This window comes from Scardinius erythrophthalmus, assembly GCF_964197995.2.
Source record: "Scardinius erythrophthalmus genome assembly, chromosome: 3".
Lineage (NCBI taxonomy): Eukaryota > Metazoa > Chordata > Actinopteri > Cypriniformes > Leuciscidae > Scardinius > Scardinius erythrophthalmus.
In genome coordinates, this window is record NC_138223.1 from 47251260 (window position 1) to 47274256 (window position 22997).

The following is a 22997-nucleotide window of genomic DNA, read 5'->3' on the forward strand; positions in this document are numbered from 1 at the left end:
CATTCAAGTTGTCTATTCTAATGTCTGATCTGTGATCAGTGATTTGTAATAATAGTAAAAACTTTTTAAAAGTTTTCGAGAGAGTTCCCCTTGTAATTCTTAGCTATTCCATATGCAAACATGTCAGCCAATCACAAGCGTTGACACTGAAGTCTCACACAGACACACCCCTTCAAACAGAGCGTTCAAATCAGAGGCTAAAATCAGGCTAGGAAAAATGCCTTTTATTTCTAAATTATGAATTTTTTTTTAAAGTAAAAATCATACTAACATTATAAGGGCACCCCAGCAAACATTATAAAATAATCCAGTTCATGACCCCTTTAAATCAGTACCCTCTAAAAGTGTATTGTTTTGGGACAGTAATCAGAATGGATGACCTTGCTAGACTTCTTTTATTAGGACATTTGCTTAAACATTGTAAGTCAAGCTGGTATACATTATTTAATTTACTGGGTAACAGGATAGTTATTAAAAAAAACAGCAACAGTCAAAATTAACAGCTATCGTTTAAGCTATCCTGAGTTTTGTAATATGATCTTGTCATCAAAAGCTGTAGTCTGGCATTAGGGCCGCTTTGACTGATTATCTGCAGCCGAAGCGCAGATCCTGCTGGAGACTCAACATGCCGTCGTATTTTTCTTTGAGTTCAGCGCTCGTCTTGCTCTGCTCCAAACTGGGCCAAAACTCCACCCAGGTCCTCTCGCCCAGAGCGTACCGACCGCTGAAGAGGAAGCAGAGGAAGAGCATGTTAAACAGGGTCTTATGACAAACTAAAACGAATCAATTGAATCCTTTGTCCTTGGTTATTCTTCAAAATCAAAATGTCTAACATTTCTTTCATTCTTCTTACAGTAGAATCCACTTGTGGTACAACAACTTAGCACTTAGCATTTTTCACTAAGCATGTTGCTAGCATGATTTAGTTGTTAAAGTCCCCCTGTGGTAAAAATCCAGCTTTTGATGTTGTTTATGTGTCTATGTGGTGTTTTTAACATGCTTTAAGACAAACCATGTGTAAATTCATAAGTCAACACCATTTCTGAGTATTTTCTCCTTAAAACTGCAGTGAACCAAAGACAGTCTCAAAAACACGCTTTGAAATCGCTGGTGTTTCTGACGTCACAAACTATCTTGTAACCAATCAGATCATTGTGTGATCGTCAACGAGTGGATCTCTGAGCTGAGTGAGTGAGTGGAGGCGGGGCTCATTTGCATATTCATAGAACCGCGTATACTAAATGAGGCAAGGGTGTTGAGTAACATTCAAGCTACTTTAAGTCATTACGATTTTGTTTTCCAAGGTAAAAACTTTTAAATATGTAATTTTGGTGATCAAAGATGAGTTTTAAGGGATAAATGATTGATTACAGGGGGACTTTAACATTTTCTAGCATGATTTAGCACATTGCTAGCATGTTTTACGTGTTGCTAGCATGATTGTAGCATAAATTAACACATTGCTAGCATTTTTTAACATGTTGCCAACATGTTTCTAATGTGATTTAACACGTTGCTAGCATGTTTTATAAATGAGATTGTTTCAGTGCATTTTCAAATGAAAATGAGAGCATTATTTTATTATGAATACAGATAGCTACAGTACATTGTTTTTGAGCGCAGTGTAAATGCACAATATGGGAACTACATGCACTTTTTTGTCATGTTTGCAACATTACCAGGCTTGCAAACTTCCTTCAGTGAATTGAGTAGTACAATGCAAATGGTGCTTTAATAATAACAAGCAGGCACAATTAACTACCCCACTAATGTTTAATTGTAGTTATTGTCTACAAAATAATGTGATTGCACACTAAGCATTCAAAAAGTGTTTAATTTCTCACGCTCTCTCATGAATAAAGAGCATTTTCACAGATCAGGGGTCTCATTTATAAAGCGTGCGTACGCACAAAACGGGGCTGGAAACGTACGTACGCCAGTTCCCACGCAAAGGTTGTGATCTATAAAAAACAAACTTGACGGGAGAATGTGCGCACCTTTAAGCAAACTTTGAGCCGTGCGTACGCACATTCTGGAGACAAAGGGAATTGGCGACACCGATGGTGAGCTGGAGATTAGTGTCTTTTTGGTCACTTTTAGACAGAAAATCTAAAGAAATTAATACAGAAAGATAATACAAATATAATTTCACTCACCAAGCCTGTCCCTTGAAGCAAATATCCATCCCTTCTTAAATGTCCGCGCCAGCGAGCGTGTTGAGCCGTTTGGTGAAACTAACGCAATTAACAGTTTAAATAAATAAAATAATGATTTAAAATGTTTTACTTCTGATATAAACATTTAGATTAAATATGCCATTCAAAATAATGGAGTTAAGCACTTAAACATGAAATCATTACTGAGAAGTTACAACATTTTTATATTTAAATTCAGTCAATAGAAATATTTGTTGTGGATGCGGTGTTTTTGAACACTTTTCCTGTGGCGTGCTGTTTTAATGTTTTAACCACAGAGATAATTGCTTATCATGATAATACCAGATTGTCTGAGAAAATAGTTTTGTGCAAATAATGCCCAAGGCCTATCTGTTTACATAAAAAATATAAATCAATTAAAAATAAAATTCGGCCAGTGGAAAAGATTGAGAAAAACTTTCTCTGAAATGTATTTTACACTATTTGATTTATGTATTCAAAAACAAGGCAAGGATAGGCAACTACTTGATTTTTATCAATGTAGCCTAATGTGTCTTGTACCTTAAACGTTATCACGTGGATGAATAATCATATGCAAATGATATGCAGATGAGGATCTGCATAGTAAAACTAGGCGTTGTAAGCTCCATATATGGTTATTTCGGGGAGGAGACGCATGTGCGCACAATCTTCCGCTGACTGGGATTTATAAAGTGAATTCTGCGCAGGTTCTGGCGTACGGACGGTTTTATAAATCAGAATATTTTTTTGCGTACGCCATTTTTGGCTTTCGGGTGCACGTACACTTTTAGTAAGGTTCCTACGCACAGTTTTATAAATGAGACCCCAGGACACACATGCTTTGAACCACAGGTCAAGTGCACTTACTTTCCACCTTGCAGTTGTACATCCTCAGACTGGCCCATGATCAGATAGCTCTCACCCCGCTTCAGATCCAACGCTTCTTTGCATGAGATCTGTACGGTGAAAGTGCGCCTCTTCCCCTCCACATCGTTTTCCGGCTCTACACAGATAGGCAACATTTAAATACTGTATGTAACACAAATACACAAATTTGGTGACATGTTTGAGGCTCTAAGTTTGTACTGGCACAACGCAACTAAAACAAATCTAAATTGTTTCTCCCAAAATACTGTAAAGGCCAGATGTGAGTAGCTTATTTACTGTGGGTTATTAAACTTAAACAAGATAACATCAGAACATTTGTATATCGCTTTAAACTTGTTGCTGAAATAAGTGGGAAACTTAATCTTTAAATCGACATCATTTACAAATGTATACACAAAAGAGTGGTTGGAGTGAGGAATTATACCTTTTTTGAGGGCAATTTCAATACTCATATTGTAATAAACTGTTGAAGCGTCGTCATCTTCACTCTCCAGAACAGCTTTATAAACTGTAAAAAATGATAAGTATATATGCTGAAGACATTCTCGTTAGATGCAGTGTGTTGTCTCTACAAAAAAAAAAAAACGATTTATTACCGTAATTTATTTTTGGTTCACATGCTTTCTTATTACGCAGAGCCTCTTGAATTTTCTCCTTCCGTTGAAGACTGCAGTTTTCTGTATCAGCAATAGACAGATAAATTAACCTGCTGTAGATTAACAGCATAACTTACTTAAACTTTCATGAAAACAAATTGCACGTTACCTTCGGCACACTGGCAGACATCATTCTTACAGATTTTTTGAAGAGCCCCTTCCTTCCTGGTCGGATGATAAAACTTCACACAGCGATTTTCTAAACATTGAGGAATCATGACAACACATGGGTCACACGGGTATACAGTGATTATCTGAGATATAGCAGTCAGCCATGGAAATAATATCCAAATAAGTCATAAATAGGTCAAATAATCAATAAACTTACAACATCTTTTACTGTAATCATGAAATGAATGGGACTTTAACATGCAGAGTTAATCATAATTTAAAAATAGGTATTGCTTTTTCTTTATGAACCTACTGTTGTAATGCAAATTAACACACAAGTGTGCCAAAGACAGTTTAAACCGTACATCTTGTTTCGTTATAACTGAGATAAAAGCGTGATCTGCGAGGTTATATCGTTGCTAATATTTGGCCAGTACAAAATGAATAAAATAACATTTTCTAAACATTTAGGAAGTATTTTCAGCACGCTCCACATTGTGAAGTTTGCATGACATCAATCAAAGACAGCTTATTTGAGAAGCATTTATGGTTGGGTCTGGCTTTGTTTCCTGGTGAACTGATCAAATCTTTTTTGTCATTTATGTCAGACTACTGGAGTGTTTCATCAGTTTCATACCTATAGAGTAGTATTCATATACAGTGACTGCTGCTGGTTGAATAAAGCCTCCATTCATAATCCTGTGCAGCCTGAAGGCGATCATATCTCTCCTGTCATTAGAAATCTGCAAGTGTAAGTGCAAACAGCAGACACTTTATAGTAGGGATGCGGGAGGAATTTTGAAGCTTCATTTTTAGTTAAAATAAAAAAACAAAAAAAAACAAAAACAACTGTTTAAAAAAAAAAAATTAACGCAACATATAACAAGAACATATAACTTATTCTGTCCTCTTTTTGACTAGATGTTATTGAAAAGTCACAGCATATTATAATCACTTTAAAAATATGAATAGAATTTATGTAACAGAATCTATGTTATTATTCATTCTTATAGTAATTATGGTAACACTTTACAATAAGGTTCATTAGTTAATGTATTAACTAACAATGAACAATACATTTGTTACATTATTTATTAATCTTTGTTAATGTTATTTAATAAAAATCCAGCTGTTCATTGTTTGTTGATGTTAGTTCACAGTGCATTAACTAATGTTAACAAATACAACCTTTGGTTTTAATAATGTATTATGTTGAAATTCATATTAACTAAGATTAATAAATGCTGAAAAAGTATTATTCATTCTTAGTTCATGTTAACTAAGAATCTTGTTGTAAAGTGTTACCATAATTATTATTTATAGTAATTTAGGGAGTAAGAGTCTCACTTTGCCTTTAACCTTGTTTCTAACATTACAACACCTATGAGTGTTTTCCGAGTAAAACTGCCACAGAGACCTTGTCCAGGTAGAGGATGAGGGATCCTCGCTCTGAAAGCTGCTTGTCCATCTCAAATTTCTGAATCAGCCTGTCCCGTCCAGTTGACAGCTACAAACAGGAACAGAAAGTTATTTTTGGGGAGTTTGACAGCTTTTCTGCTTATGCTTCTTCATGACCTTTAATGCAAATCGCGTCTGCATTTAGCCTCGGTGGCCACCGCAACGTCCCGTGAAGCGCAGGGAATGAAAATTGTGAGAAAATTAAGCATAAAATTACATTTTGGAAATTTCCCACAACAGGACAAATCAATATTTATATGATTTACCTTCACAGTAAAGGTATATTTAAATATAATATGCTAAAATGTTATGCTGACTATAGTTAATAAAATATACTCTAATATAATTAGTTGTTATTAAAAGAGTTTGCTACGTGTGGGACAATCCCAGACCGGAAGCTCATCTAGCACTGAAATTGTAGTGGAAATATTGGGCAGTCCATGCATATTTTTTCGTAGTAGAAAAAAAAAAAACGCAGTTTGTTGGGACTAATATGCACATTTCAATTGAAAGCCCATAGACTTTCCATTTTGGCAATAGCAAATGTGATAATAATGAAAAAGTGATCCATACCGCCTTCAGGTCATTCTCATCCACAACAAATCCCGTCAGTAATGATATGTCCAGTATAGACATGGTAGCGTCCTTGTCCGCAGACAGATATCTGTGGAGTCAAAGAAAACGTGAACTTTCAATTGCACTAAAATATGAGGTTGAGACAGTTTTCTCCAACTCTCCACAACATGTGAAGATGGGACAAGAGAGAACATCAAAAAACATGCACACATCAGCTTTAACAGAATATAATAAATGTCATGATAAAGTACTGTAATTCCAGCCAAAACTTTGGACTGTCCACAATGTTAGTTAAACTAAACTTAATTAGTAATTCATTTGATCAATTCTTAAGGATTATTCACTGAACTTGGATATTGTTTAGTGCAAGTTTATACTTTCAGTATTCAGTTGATCAGAACAGAATATTGTGATGAAAATGGCACTTATTTGCACACCTGGTTTTGATAGTGAGTTTATAACTCTCAGTTGCTCCCGGATATGTTACTAAAAAGAAAGAAAGAAATTGTTTGTGATTTTCCTCATTTGTAAGTCACTTTGGATAAAAGTGCCTGCCAATTGTAAACACACACAAGTGGGCGAATATCACAAAATGTGTAGGGCATTTCACCAAAAACAATTTGTTTTTATTATATTTGAATCTTATTATATATTTAATTTTGCATCAATAAAACAAAGCCTGTTTTAGAAACATTACTATTACTTTCAGGAAAAATAAATAAATAAATTGTATTTAATTTTGGTTACAATACAAAATATTGTATTTTTTTTTTTAATTGTAAGCAAATGTAAATATAATGACAAGGCCTCATTTGTCTTTATGCAAAACATTTTGACAAAATGACACCTGTGAGGACCAGCATGATCATACATTTTTAAATATATTGTATTTATGATCATGTCTCCCTCTGAAAATTGAAGACACACAAATCTGACCTTGATCATCCCTTTCAAAAGTCAAATCAAGCTCAAAGTTCTTGCAGGTGTTACTCCTCTCTTTCGGTTTTGCATAGTACTCAGTCACAACCTGCCGAGGAGAAACGAGTTTTCCAAGGTCTGGTGTATTGGTACATTTTCAGTTTTTAGCTTTGATTTATTGCTTTTTCTTCAGTCACTTACAGTTACAGCGACCTCTCCAGAACCCTTGGCACTGATGGTGATCTGCCTGCTGGATGGAAGCTGTTGATGGACAAAATTAATAATGCATACTAATCAATCTTGATAAAATATATCAAATGTTGCTGATCAATATAAGATTTACATATAGAGGTTTCATCTTAAACCAGGTACACCCACAACAATATGACTTGTTGTGTGAAATTAAAGCTACACCCTGTGACATTAATGGTCATTTATATCTAACTGTACAATATACATTTTAGGACTTTATTAGAAGTATAGCGGAGGATTTTTTACTTCCAGGTGGATCACCTATACTATTGGTCCTCCTAACTGTCAATCATTCTGGTGAATCAATCAAACTTTTCAAAAAGTGGAGAGGGCGGGTCTTATCTAAAATTCGGAAAGATCCTGCAAAGTTTTAAAGGTACTGTAAAAGTACCTTTAACATTATTAACTCAATGACATTAAAATGGTAGCGTACAAACACGTTTTCCACTCACCTTGGTTGTTTGTGCGAGATGAGAGTCTTCTTTGCTGAACCTCCACACAATCGGCTGCTGGCTGCCTTCCACTTGGATGGTCATCTCCAGCTCTAACAGCTTGATGTCCGTCACTTTAATCCTGTACTCGGCTACAGCCTGGAACACCATGATGGTGGCCTGGGAGGGAGGAGACACGTTTGAACGGTTTTTGGCGTGTAGGTTTTGCCCTTTTGGTCCCTCATCTTTCCCTCGGGTCATTTTGACCCGAAACACATTTAAACAATTTTTTTAAAAGATTGAATGTTCATCGAAGGGGTCCAAGACCCAAGGATTTTGTCGCACTTGAACCACGAATACACAAAAAATAAATTGAATGGATTTTTGTGGTTGAAATTTAAAAAAGTAACATAATCTTTCCTTCACGGGTCAATTTGACCCCTATAGGAATGAATGGAATGTGAGGAATGCTTCAATATGCAGAAAAACCTAAAAATGCTCAAAATTCAAACTAAAAATGCTGTTATAATGTCTACATGTGAATCTGAATGCAGATTTAAGTGACTTTAGGACCCCGACGAACAGCTCATTCGCTCCATATAGAGCTAGAAGGCCATCTAGAGTCAAGAAATATCAATTTATATATTTTTTTTTCCACAAGAGGTCGGCAAAGCTGAATTAAAAGGGTTGTGCATGAAATTGTGTTATTTTGAATTTAAGTTGAAAGAATGTGAGTAATGTGCTTAAATTACTATTTATTTATTATTTATTGATGAAATCTAGTAATTTAAAAGTAAAAAAAAAAAATAATAATAATAATAATAAAAAATAAAATAAATACCCACGAGGGAAAGATGTTACAAAGTGCGAGGGAAGGGTGAAGGAACGGTGAAGGTTAAGGTTTATATTATAGTCTGTTCTTTTACAGTTTTGGCTTTGGCGCAAAATGCATCCAATGACTACATCGTTCAAATGACATGAATTAATTTCTCACTCAGACACAAAAACTCCAAAACTCCGTGTGCATTCAGGCCGATTTGCATGTTTACATACTCTTTTCAAAACCTAGCGTACCTAGCATAATAAAAAACTGAATAAGACTGCAATATGCTACATTTCTTCAGAGTAATACATTACCATGATGAAATATATTCCAAATCTAAAAAATGAAATTCTATTTAAAAAAATTAGATGTACATATCTGAACACCTACATGGGTGTTAGTGTTTCATTTTCATTGCCATCTATACAAAGTGGACATTTTAGGGGTCATTTTGTACTGTAATGTAAACATGGACCATGTAACAAACTGAGTGTCATTCTTTTTTGTAGATAAATTGTATCTGTTGTGGTCGTGTTTTGATTTTTTTTTTTTAAGTCATTGTTTTATGAGTCAGTGTGTTTGTTGGGTAAAAACCTTTTCTAGTTTTATGGAAGAATGAATTGATTTGAGACATGTATGAAATATTTTGGAAGTTTTAGTGTATTTCTGGGACCAGATTTACCTACAGCTTGCGACAGCGCAAACCCTCTTTTGGCGTTAAAAAACTACTGTCAGGATTTACTAAAGACACGCAGTGAAAAACTTGTGCTGAAAAGGCATAGACAGAGTTATTTTTGCGGCTGACCTTAGCATAAGAATTTCCCTTTCATGCACAAATACTTATGTGAGGAGAGTATTTAAATGATTCATTTAAGGTGATTTACTAAGGTTTGCGATAGTTAATTTACTGGTATTTGCGTCATTATTTACCGCCCAAAAACGCATTTCAGAAACCAGACGCTAATTTGTGCTGCTCTTGGTAGATTGTGTTGATCATTATGGAAATGATCCGGCTGCGTCTGTGTTCTTTAAATTACGCGTCGTCAGTCGATCACGCGCAGAACCTTCCCATCGGCGCTTTTCTGGGATCACACTAATTTGCCCTGTTTAGTAAATCTGGCCCTAAATATGAAATTAACTGCTGTGCCAAAGTGAAAGCTGGTAATGAGAAATGAAAGGTTTTGAAAAATTGAGAAATGTGCATATGGAGTATTGAGAAATGTGCCCTAGCTATTGTTAAAATATATATATATATAAAAAATATATATATTGTATATTAAACATACTGTATGGACAGCTATATGGACAGCGATGTTTAATGTACACTACAAACCTGAGTCGTGCCATATCCTCCATTGGACTGCCTCTGGTTGTTGAGCCAGTTTACAATGGGAGCTGCACTCTGAAAGTCTCCAGCTTTAACAAGAGCCAGAAGTGCATAGGCCGAAGCCTCCAAAGTAAAGCTACTGCTTCCAGGCACGGGCCAGTGACTTCCATCTGTATGGGGTTAATTTGGTATAATTTTATTTTTACAGCATATTTCACCATAAATATTGTTCCAAAGCAGCTGTACTTTATTTTTGAAATAGGGTAGACAAAAATTCAAAACACATTATATGCTTCTTAACTTTGTTTTATATTGTTTTATATGAAGTTTTATATTGTGTCATAATTTTTTATTTGTTTATGCGAATTGTATGTGTTTATTTTCATTATCATTCTACATTACCAGTCAAAAGTTTATAATAATCAAGATTTTTGAGTCTTTGTCTTCCTTGCTTTGAATAATGTTACATGTTATGTGTTGTTCTGCATCTTAATAATTTTTTGCTTTGATGCCTAGGCAGGTAAAACAAGAAATGTTAATGCTGATAGGATGATATGGGTGCTGCATCCCACATAGCAACATTTTGACATCCTAGATCCAGCCCACATCTGGCACACGTGGAAAGATGATCTGGCCCACATGCAGCGTGGAATGACAGCCCTTGGGCGGATCGCTCCTGTTTGCCAGATCTGGGCTAGAGACCTGCGCGGGACACAATGTTCAGTCCCGCTCCCGCCCGCTCCCGCAGTGTTCAGTCCCGCTCCCGCCCGCTCCCGCAAAGATTTGTCATTTTTAGTCCCGCTCCCGCCCGCATCTGTGATATTATGTCCCGCTCCCGCCCGCAAATGCCCGCAAGACGGCAGGCAGCAGGATGGATGTTCACATTCTGTCTCACGAAAGGTCTTGGAAAAAAAATGCGTGCGCACATAATTCCTTACAGTAACTAACGCCAACAAAGATAAACATTAATCGGCCCAAATTTCAATAGGCTTAATTATCATGTAACATAAAAACAGCCTTAGGCATGGCCTACACACATAGGAACATTTGTTAAACGGATCATTTTTATCCTAGACTACAGGCCATTTAAACATTTAAAATGTGATCACCAAAACACGAAACAGTCCCATATTAGGCCTACGAACAGCATAATATTCACTAGTAGGCTAACAGTAACCAAAAAAATAATAAAAAAAAAAATTATTCGATTAGGTAGGCTAATATTATTATCTATCTAATATATATAATTATATATTAGATAATGTTAGAATGTTATTGCTGTCTATTTTGAGCTTTCGAGTTCGAACACGGAGCAGCGGGAAGGAATTGTCTCTAAACAAGTGTGCGTGAGATTAGGCCCCGCCCGTACTCCAAAGGACAACATCCACAAGTTTAGGCTGCTTAAAACGTTTTTATTGCTGCCAAACAGAATCTCCCTCAAAACTACAAATTATGTACGCTACTTTAATCATTTATATATTTTACTTTACACTCATATTTAATTTGCGGGAGTGCAGCGTATCATCCCTCCCGCCCGCACCCGCAAGTGCACCTCCATCATCCCGCCCGCGCCCGCAATGACCTTTCAAAATTTGTCCCGCGCCGCACTGTTTTGCGTCGCAACCCGCGGGTCCCGCGGGACTCCCGCGGGAGTGCAGACCTCTAATCTGGGCCACAAGCAGGCCATAGCAATGCCACATGTCAGCCAAGAGCAAAGAAATAAACCAGAACTGGACCTTATCTGAGCCACAAAATATGTGTATATTAAATATGGAGTCATCTCAGCCTTAATAAGCCTGTTAACAAGCAGAATAACTGAAAGAAAGAAGAGAACAGAAAAAGAGACGAGCAGAAACACAAGAACTACAACTGACTTCAGCCACAGTCTTAGATGAAATCAACTGAAGAGAAAAGGACATTAAAACTGTGAAGATCTCAGCAGAGGAGGATTAAACAACTCCACAAACAACATTACCAGCTTCACTTATTACTAACCAGACTGACTTTATTTCTGTCAGACGTCTACAGAAGTTCTTATTGAGAATGAACAGAGGTTTAACGCTAATGTGTTTCATTTGAAGTCACCATAATGATGATTAGTGTTTCCATTAGTTGGGCTCTTAACTCTCATTATATCTTCAGTCTTTTTTTGTCTTTTGAATCTAAAAATTGTGTTGTGCCATTAATATAATTCACGTCACAAACCCTGTGTTACTGCAGCATGAGATCCAGCAATATTATAACAATCAGTTAGAAGTTTTTAACAAACATGAGCACGAAAGTTTAATCTATGATAACACACGCAGTTATCAACAATCAGCATATTGACTCATGTACATTTCAAGCTCAAATAATCATAAGAAAAGGGTGTTTCTTTACCTGCAGATGCTTTTCCTAAGAGGACTTGTTTGACAAGTGCATTTCCATTGGCTAGAGCATAAGATGTCATAGCCACTGAGTATGGGTTCGTCAGACCGTGTAACTGAGATCTAAGGTACGCGATGGCTTTATCAATGCTACTCTCGAGACTCTAAAGAGGAATAAAAACAAATGCGAGAATAAATTACGTGCATGACATATAATAAATTAACATTGCTGATATGTAGTTCAATGAAGCTAGCAACAGATTTTCACTTTTTTCAAGTATTAACTCAAAGCCTAGCAGGACTCACTGAGATTTGGCCAGCACACGTGCTTCTCCCCTCCTGTAGGGCAATGAGCACAAATGCCGTCATGGATGCTTTTGTGTCTGTCCCACGTACGTTCCCCTGTGTCACAGTGATGTCAGAAATAATGCATAAGTAAAGGTGTGGTCACAATTACCATTGCAGTGTGAAATTTTGCACGTGAAATCCAGTCATTTAAATGGGAACTGACACAGTGAAGAATTTCACCAGATAAACCTCCGCAACACAAATTTGCATTGTTGACCAATAACAAGCTTCTTGGTTGATGTTCGACAGTGATTTCTGTGTGAGTAAAGACTTGTGACTTAGCAACAAAGCATAACAAAAGAACAACAATGGACAAGCTGTATCTACTCTGCCCTTTTTGTACAACACTACACTTAAATATTATTATATATACATATATTAATAAAAGGGAGTGTTTTTAAAGTTAATTAGGGATGGTCTGTTTTAAACAACTTCTGTTCATAAAACAAATATATTATAGGCTTCAGATGAATTAAAACGTAGCACATAAGTAGTGTGGCCACTGAAGAAAGAAAGTCTTACAGTTTTGGAACATCATGAAGTTGAGTCAAAGATGAGCGAAAAAGTGTCATAGTGTTTAAAACAGGTCTCACTCACAATCATCTCTCCATGAATTACAGGGGCATCTTCTTTGAAAGTACCATCAGGTAACTGCTTGTTCATTATGAGCCACTTGAGAGCAGAGCAGATCACATTCTGGTCTATGTTTATGATGTTACTGGCCATGGCAAATACTTTAGCAACATACGCTGTCAACCTTTAGGAGAAAGGCAACTAAAATTTAGTCTTAATGATGGCAAGATGCTTGATTAATAGTTCTTACCAAACAAGCAGAACTATTGAGAAATATATCAGTTACCAGGTGCTGCTTGGGCGTTTAATCCATGCGCCATACGACCCGTCGGTTTTACGATACGCCAGCTGTTGATTATAACCTGTACATCAACACAATTAGATGGCCAGACTCTATACAAGAATGTGAAACAAAAGTTTCAGAGCACAATAGTTTGCATTCCAGTCTTATGTTTAGTTTACCTTTTGTAATATAGAAAACAGCTGTCTGTCTAAGCCCAGCCTTCACGGTGTGCCACTGATCGGTTTTATCCAAGTAATGCGTTGCAATGACTGGCATCGTTAGGCCAATCATGTTCTGCTCCCCACAACCACGAGGCTGGACAACCAGGGAACCCATGGCATGACCACTTATAGCCGCCTCTATTGTTATGCTGATCAAATCTCCTGTGCACAAAGAGATTGACATACTGGTAAAAAACTAAGCCATAGTTTGTTTTACTTACAGGATTGGTTAGAAGAATCACCTATTGCTGATACATATGTGGTTGCAGGTGTGTTGGGCGCCTGGTCCCTCAGTATAAGGCTCCTGATAACCTCCACATGTTCACCACCTGCTCCAGAAAAATGGGAACTGTATAGTCATGCTTCACTCTTATTTGTACATGCAGGACAGGAATTTGAATGACTAGTGTGGCCTTTATTTATTATGTACAAAGAAATCATCCAGGGCTCAAGACAAAAATCATAAAACTTGAAACATTCACAAAACACTGAATGTGAAGAAAACACTCCCAACAACTCATGAAATGCCCACATAAAGGTAAAAATATATATATCCTTCACAATCAGTTCCAGAGGCTACAAATTTCCCCTTCAAGTATTAGTCTACCCCAAAAATTAAAATTCAGTCAAAAAAGTAAATGATGACAAAAAATTATTTGTGTGAATTTCTTTGTTTTGTTGGAATCATCTTACCTTTCTTAGAAGGATTTAACTGTAGATTTTGATTAAGTTTGGTCAAAACGCCTTCAGCCTAAGGAAATTAAGAGAAGACATATTTGCAACTAGCATGTTTTGTTTTCTTTAAAAACTTGAGGAAAGCTGTGGGGAATGTATGCCAGTCCATTTCTTTATGTCCCTGTATGGAATCTGCATGTTTTGGCATCTCTTGTGTTCTGTTCACAATATGTTAAAACCTACACTCTGCAAATTATATACTGTCTTTTTCTTTTCTAATCAAGATGTTTTTTTTTCTTACCACCACTAGGAGATCTTTCTTCACGCCATCGCTTCCACGTCCCGAGGCAGCTGCCTTCACCTCAATTGCATGGCGTCCAAAAGCCATTGGGACAATGACAAAAGGTACTGAATATGATGACTTAGCATCTACCGCCACTACGATTTGGAACTTTCCTTTATTACTGGCCGGGCTGCAGATGTCCTTGGTTTCCTTCAGTTCCACACGTACCTAATACAAGAAATGAAAATCAGATACTCCTTAAGAAGAAAGGAGAATAGCCAAAGCATATTTTGTCATCACGCTGAGTGCCTGTCTGATAAGGTTTGCCATAGTAAAACATTCTTCCAATCTGACCTTTACTTTTCTGCTGTAAAGGTTGTGGATAATGGCCTTGATTTCAATTTGCTCATTGCGCACGGCTGAATATGGAATCTTCAGGTCAATAAAGAAGTCCTTCATCACTATCATCTCATGAACATCTGCCACACAGATACCTTTGTAGAGAAAAAAAGAGAGCAAGCCATCACAGAAAGCATGAGATGTTTTAAGGCCTAGAACATTTTCAGCCCAGGACAACAGGACATAGAAAATGGAGCGATGCATTGAAATGATTGTCTGGGGTAATCAACAGCATGCACTCAAAAAAATGCTATGTTGGCTTTAATTAACTGTTTTTATGTCAAATGTTGGCTTTAATTAACTTTTTTATGTCAACAGGTTCCACGTAACTACGTTACGTTGGATTTATGTAACATTATTTATTTCAATTAACTTAAGTTAATTACATAAGGTTAATCCAATGCCAGAAACTGGATTATTTGTTTTGGTTGAATGTAAAAATATTAATTTTAGGATAATTGAACTTAATTGTTTTGGACAAAATTAAGACTGTTAACCTTATTCAACTAAATGCTTGGATTAACCTAATGTAATGTACCAACATAACATTTTTTGAGTGCATGCCACAAATGCAATGCATAAGGATGGAAAATTCCCAGGAATTTCCTTTAATATGGACAAGTGGTTTGTATGTTTACAACATCAATCTGTACCATGCGTCTTGGACAAGCTGATGGCTGTGATTTCCCATGTAGTTATGGAGTCTTTCAACTGTAGGCCATTTCTGGGTATGGTGGTTGTTTGACTAAAAGAGAGATCATCTTTTACTTAAACAGGATCATCACTGGCTGAGCACTGACTGTTGAAAACTGCAAGTCACACTCACCACTGGCGGTTAGTTGATGGACAGTTAGGCAACACCACTTCCTCCCAAAGCCAACTTTCAGGGAAGAGCGTACGTGACACAATGTCATCTGAGTTCACAAACTCTTCGGTTTCACCTGTGGGTGAAAGGGTGGTTGATTTATTTAGACAAAACAGAAGGTAAGAAGGTAATTTTCCAATTGGATCAATTCCTGCAATTCCAGAACCACAACTTGAAACAGCTCTGCTCAAGACAGACCTGAAGCAGAATGTGAGTCCAGGTGAATTCGCTCGAGTGTTTAAATTGAAATATGTTTTTTGAGAATGCTCTTACTGCGGGATAGAAGCTGTTCGCCCTCTTTATCCGCCTCTTTTTTGTTGTTGGTCATCTCATTGCAGCAGTGCAGGAAAGACTGTCTGCACTCCTCTCCATCCAGGATAAATCCTGCCCGATACTCACAAGTGTATGTCAAATCAACCATATTCTTCATTCCATCCATACAGCAATCCTTCTCAAGGCCAGAGTACTTGTTCACTAGAGGTGGATCAGAAAAGAGAAATGGACAGGGACTGATTACATAAAATTTGGTTAGTCTTTTTTTGTTTTGACTTATCTTTTACATCTACTGCTTAAAAATGTATTTTCAATTGGGGGCCAGCACCAAGGGTGCATAGGCACATATTGATTCTGTTCATTTTCTTGCCATCACCCTCATCTCTGGCTGGGAGTCCATAAGCTGTATGAACCCCTAGAACCGTATGGTAAGAAGTTGTGATAAATGACACACTAGTTGTGGGGAGTTCCAAAGTTTTTCAGGCCAAATTGAAGGTCTCTCTCTCAAATTCTCTAGTGTTGAACTTGCAAAAAACAATTTAATGTCAAACATGTACTTTCTCAAACTCACTTTCTTCATGCCATCCTCACATTTGTGTCAAGTACAAAATACTTTATACAGTGCTGGTCAAATGCTTTTCACATACTGTACATACCAAACCATTCATCTATGATGCATCTAAAGTAGTTTCTTGACAATTATTTTGATTCAAATGAAACCTAGTACCTAAACTTGGGATCATTCCCTGAGTGTAAAATTTGAGGTTTGCTATTTGTGGGTGTAAATGGAGGAATAAAGCTTTCTAACCTAGAGACTCCCAGAGTTGTTTTATGCTCACTTCTCGTTTTTTCCTTCGAGATGAAGAAAGGCATGCAGCATCTGGAACAGACCAGTTTTAAAAATGGAATTAGTCAGATGCATTCATTGATAATAGTGAAGTCTGTACGTGGATCATTTTGAATAGGTCAAGTAAATAATGCAAGTACTTTTTCTGACGCTAGTGCCTCCAGCAGAGCTGGACTCAAACAGCAGGCCGGCATCACTAAAAACTTGCATGCTTTCTTTTCCACTTCCTGCTGTGCAGCCAGTGTCATGCGACTCAACAACGTCCCAGATCTGTTGGAGGAATTAATGACAAAGTGAATGAAGTCAATATGTTTAGGTAAGAAGATTTGGCCTCATTACAGTTACAGTCGAAGGATTCAATTCTGATCTACCAACCTTTGTTTGAGTTAGTCTGTTCTTGTTGTTGAGAACATAAACACCTTTATCCACAGCAACCAACCCAACCTTGGCCCCAGGGTCTCCTGTTAGTCTCAAGCCAAATTCTTCACCAGGCTCATAGACATTCTTAGGATTGCGGACTTCCACTTTAAGCTGGGAGAGCAAAGGACATAGATCAGAAAACAAATGAAGATCAATTCACAGTGTTGTATGACCAGGGCCAAAATACCGTTCCCATGCACGTGTCCTTCACGTCGACCCAGACTGAATCAGACACCACCTCAGACGAGCCCACATGGTAATAAGCCACAAAGCGGAAGGACGGCACCATGTCTTTGGTTACAGGTAGAGACAGAGACACTAGAGCTTGTCCTCTCCTCTTGAACCTGTCCGCTTGAACAATCTGACCTTTACTTAAGATCTGAAAATGAGGCAAATAAAAGACACTGAATACATTTTTGGAAACATTTTCACTGCTTGAATCATGACATGACTGTCTCTAACCATGTATGTGTAATCTTGATCTTTGGCTCCTGGACTTCGTCCAGTGTTGAGATTGACTTTCATTTGATCCCCGATCTGAAGCTCTGCAGCATCAATGCCGATGTGCAGGTAGTTGTTGGAGCCGCCTTTGGGAATGTAAGCGAGAGCCGTCATCGTCTTCACTGCCTGCTGTTCGTTGCTTAATTGTGGATCTTTGGTTTTTGCCTGAAAAGAATCAATACATTGTTATATGTGCTGTAATATACTCCATTGTTTTGTTTTTTTTACATCTGTTAATCTGACTGAACATCAGTTGAGATGGAAGGTCTTACAGTGGTCTGCAGTGTAGAGGATCCTCCTGGAGTATTTATGGTAACCTTCGCAATGCCATTGGCTCTTGTTTGACCTCTGACCCCTCCAGGATTGACCTCTACTTCCACATTTTTAGCAGGAGTCTGGTCAGGATTTGTTACATAGACCTTAACATAAAACCCAGAACAAAAAAAATAAGGAACACAGTAATATTTACTGAAACATTGCTCTTAAGGTTATCAAATCATGTTTTTTGCTTTTTAGCCTATGTTTTATACCGAGACATCGAAGGGCATCCCAGGTTTGAAGAATTGTGGTGTTCTTTTGAAGTGGATGGTGTACGGTGACGTCACAATCTGAATGCCTTTCCTGGAAGCTTCCACCATTTCACTGCCTGAAACACACAAGCGTACGATAATAAACAGAAATGAACACATGCATATTACATAATGTTTCTGAGGCCTGAACATGTCCACGTTGTTGTCCAAGAAGAAGGTATGCCAGACATGGTGTAGTTCTTACCAGTGTCGGTCAGCAGACTCACTGTAATGTACAGTGATTGGCCAACAAGCTGCATGATGTTTGGGAAGGTCTCTAGGATGTGTTTTCTTCTCAGTTCTGCAGTTCCACTTCCATCAGAGATCTGACATTCAACAGGAAAACTTGATCAGATCTGTGCAATTTCTGCTGTATTTGTCAACTATCAAATGTCATGCATGGACTCATTATACTCTGTGTGTGTGTCTGCATATGTCTAAGTAGAAATTATGAACACGTAAGACACATGTTTCTGAGTTTACGCCATTCTTGAAGAGGGCCTTTTTATATAGAAAAAACCCCACAGAAATGATTCATATATGGAGCAGAAATAATCCTAAAGAGTGAGAGAGTGTGTAGTACCTTCACTTTCTGTAAGGAGCTTGGCATACTTATCTTCCCTTTATCTTCAGTAATCACACCAAATACAACAAATCCATGACCATTGACTGTCTCCCCAAACAAATACCTTTAGAATACACAAACACACACTTATATACTTTAATAGCTTATATATTCTAAAACATTATTGCAACTGTATTAATATTTGCTAGCTATTAAATTAGAAAACATGCATATGGCCATAATATTAAGTACAAAAAAACTGCTGTACTTGGCTTCGATCTCGACTGATAGACTGTCATCGTTCACATAGAAGAAGGCTTTCTGTGGTCTCAAAGAGACCTCGAAGCTGGGCAGGACTGCAAGAGGAAAGGGAAGAACCTGAGTTAACACTGCATTGCAAATGTCATTGGTGTATTGTGTAATGCTGTTTCGTAACAGCTCGCAAAGACCCATCCAGAGACACCTACCGTATTCCTTGACTTCAAACTCACTGGAGAAGTTTGTCTGTGGGCTGTTCTGGTGCCACGCCATAAGTTTCCACATCCCTGGGCTAATAAAAGTCACAGTCTTATTAAAAGATAACAGGTACTTTCCACAAAAAGGGTACAACATTTTTTAAAAATCTTCAGAAAAATTTAATATGATTTCATATTATTTATTTTAAATGAGGTTTGCAATTTATTTGGGCTAATTTAAAAAAAAATATTCAACATATTGAACACTTGTCCAATTCCTAAGGACAAGCAAAAGCAATAAAGGCACAAAGATGTGTCCACCAATTTGTTCTGTACTCTATTTTTGGAAAAGTGCCAACAAACTGACTCAGCAATATTAGGTTTTAAGTATATTCAATACATTTGAAGTATTGAAATAGGATACTCACCTGGCCGGATCAGTCAGGCTGAATGTTCCTGACACCAGTCCTCCACTGGGATAAACGGATTTGCTCTGAAGGCTGATGCCATCAGGTGTCTGTCAACATTGAAGATTTATTCTCTAGTTGCAGTGAAATTGACGAACACATATAAACATATTTGTGTGTAACAAATTTGAGCTTGCATGCACAACCAGACAAAATCAGTTATTCACATTCACTGTAGAGCACAAAAGTAAAAAAAAAAAAAATGCCGGTGATCTCAGACTTTTGGACCCCACTGTAGTTTAACATGCACAAATACACAGACGGACGGCACATTTACCAAGATCTCCACTCGGACTCCACTTTCTACGGCCTGATTCATGCCTGGACTCAGTGAAAACACCCTGTAAAAAACTAGAAGGAGAAGACAAACATCTGTCATTGCATCTAAGATCTCAAGAGACAAAACTGGCTCCACCACAAACAAATGTAGAACAGCAAATATGTCCACCTGTGCTGTCTGGAGTGTAGATGGTCTTATCAGTCTGTAAAACTATGTGTCCAGATTGGAAAATCACCATGACCTGTTTCTCCAGCAGCTTCTGTGGAAACTGAGCTTGCAGGATGACATATTGCTCCACTCCCTTCTCATAGGCATATGCATTTCCAGGTACCTACAGGCACACGATACACGAAACAACACGCTGGAACAGTGTTCACACAAAGCCCAACACAGCAAACTACCATCCATCATAAAACACATCCTCTCTGATATGCATGTTAACATATGGACATTTTTGACACATAGACAACCTTCTCACCTCTATATCTACCAGCTCCTGGTAGTTCTTGGCAGATGTCAGAGCAACTGATGTACTCGTCACTTCACGCTTGTCTTTAACGTTTCTCACAGAGACTTTAACATCCAGACTGGCTCCAGAATAGTCCTGCGCCTCCACAAACACTTTCTCGGCGAACCCGACTCTCAGCAGGTTCGGGGCCGAGAGAATGTAGCTGAATAATACAGGTTCATTTAGGAGGAGCAGGTGGGAATACAGAAGAATATTTCAGTCACACTTTATTTTAGGGTCCAATTCCCACTTTTAACTTACTGACTTTTGCCTCAATAAACTCCTGATTACATCTTATTAATAGTTTGTAAGGTAGTTGCTAAGTTTAGGTATTGGGTGAATTAAGGGATGTAGAATATGGTCATGCAGAATTAGGCATTAATATGTGCATTATAAGTACTAATAAACAGCTATAATATCATATTAATATGCATCCTAATGAGCTACTAGTATATAATGAGAATTGGACTCTAAACTAAAGTGTTACCAATATATCTTAGTCTCATTTCACAGCACTTTTACAAAGGATACAGCACTAAATAATGTATTATTTACTGAAAATTATGGCTTCCAAAGTTATCTTATGGGATCAATTTAAATACGGTACTTTTTGTTTAAAGGAATAGTTCACTTAAAATTTTAAATTCTGTCATCATTTACTCCCTCAAGCTGTTTCAACCCTGTATGAGTTTCTCGTACCCAAACAGTCGATGTACCCATTGACTTCAACAGTATTTTGTTTTCCTATGATGGAAGTCAATGGGTCCATGAACTCTCTGGTTACTGACATTCTTCATAATATCTTCTTTTGTGTTCAGCAGAAGAGAGAAACTCATACAGGGTTGAAACAACTTGAGGGTGAGTAAATGATGACAGAATTTAAGTGAACTATTCATTTAACAGTTAAATTTACACCCACAATTATCTCATTCTGTTGTGAGTGATTTGGTTGGACTAATCAGAAGCTCTTTGCAAAAGCAGATTAACAAGACACAACAATCCTGTAGCTGGGAACTAATTTCTTAAAGATGGAGAAAGACCTTAACAGCTATTTTAGATACGATTTTAAATCCATTTCATCACAACTCAACAAGCATCAGTTGAGTGTGTTTATACTCACAGGGGGTCGCAGAGGGAGAGGAGGGGTAATGAGACGAGTACCGCCGCCAGCCACACCGAGTCCCCGCGCATCATGCCTGTATCTGAACTATAGCAGACGCTCATTCTCAATATATTCATCCTCACTTGAGTCCCTCCCTTAGTGAAGAGCATCATCATCATCCTCGCTGTCAGTTATTGGGTAACATGGGTGGAGGGACCTCAACTATGATTCACTATGATCATCTTGTGCGATTAAAGTTGTGACATTTTCGCTTTCTTCTCCTCTGGTTCAGACCATAGACTGTAAAAAAAGACCATCACTGCAGCATCATGCTGTCATGCAGTGATGTGCCTTTAAATAGATCGATCAATCAATCAGTCATTCAGAGTTTATATTAGGTAAAGAAAGCAGGTTTGTTCCCATTGATCTCGGCCCTTTATATAACCCCAAATCGACTTTTCCGTAGTTATTAAACATGGTTCCCTTGATCTCAGTTGCATAAAATGTTGTGACTTTTTCTGCATTATCTATTTATACACACACACACACACACACACACACACACACACACACACACACACACACACACACACACACACACACACACACACAAAATGATTTTGGTTGTTCTAAAGTGTTAAATAAAAAATAAAAAAAATCACACTGGTCTTTGGGGTCGATATGACCCCACATTGGGGTTGGGAAAAGTATTTTTTTTCTATTTTTCATTTGTCATTTCATTTACTCTTCACTTTTGTTCCTATCCACTTATTGCTTTTGTTGTTGTTGTTGATGATGATTTTATTTACAGAAAAATGTGTTTCTTATTCTAAAGTTAATAATTTTATACATTTCGATTATTAAAAAAATAATATGTAATAGCAATCAAGTCTGTTCTTTTAGTGGCAACTTATGTGCCATTATTGCAAATTTATTTGGCATTACTGCAAATTTATGTGGCATTATTGCAATAACAAGACACTTCAAAAGACCTCAAACAACAACAAAACATTTTTTTCATAAAAATGTAATATTTCATATGCATGCTAATGGTGTAGATGAGGAATTTTGCAGTAAATAGGTTAAAAAAAGTACGTCACATCCCCCAAAACACAGCATAAATGTATAGATGTATAGAAGTAAATAATATATATATATATATATATATATATATATATATATATATATATATATATATATATATATATATATATATATATATAATTTGTATTATTAAAATGTATATTTTTTGTAAGACCATACTGACCCCAAAGGACCACTGTGTGCACTGGAAACTTATAGGGTTAAACATCGAACACCTGGGTCATCTGTTGTTATCAGACTGCACATGCAAACTCATAGTGAACATGAAATAAAACC

The 22997-nt window shown here is 37.2% G+C and overlaps 1 protein-coding gene across 1 annotated transcript; it reads right to left on the bottom strand.

Annotated features, from left to right (window-relative positions):
* Positions 1-377: 377 nt before the first annotated feature.
* LOC308688215 (complement C3-like) lies at positions 378-21709 on the bottom strand (the record flags this gene model as incomplete). Its single annotated transcript, XM_081361140.1, has 41 exons — positions 378-724; positions 3045-3180; positions 3490-3573; positions 3662-3742; positions 3831-3920; positions 4470-4575; positions 5250-5339; positions 5864-5954; positions 6304-6352; positions 6803-6893; positions 6986-7045; positions 7489-7647; positions 9624-9787; positions 11997-12147; positions 12290-12385; positions 12929-13088; positions 13191-13266; positions 13367-13570; positions 13651-13737; positions 14102-14159; positions 14385-14594; positions 14721-14860; positions 15419-15510; positions 15592-15706; positions 15904-16104; positions 16712-16783; positions 16891-17020; positions 17126-17281; positions 17358-17549; positions 17633-17836; positions 17944-18090; positions 18202-18317; positions 18446-18566; positions 18824-18929; positions 19074-19161; positions 19273-19355; positions 19689-19777; positions 20005-20078; positions 20176-20338; positions 20486-20678; positions 21636-21709. The coding sequence occupies 41 exons, from the start codon at positions 21707-21709 to the stop codon at positions 586-588; spliced, it is 4938 nt and encodes a 1645-aa protein (XP_081217266.1). The 3' UTR covers positions 378-585.
* Positions 21710-22997: the final 1288 nt, after the last annotated feature.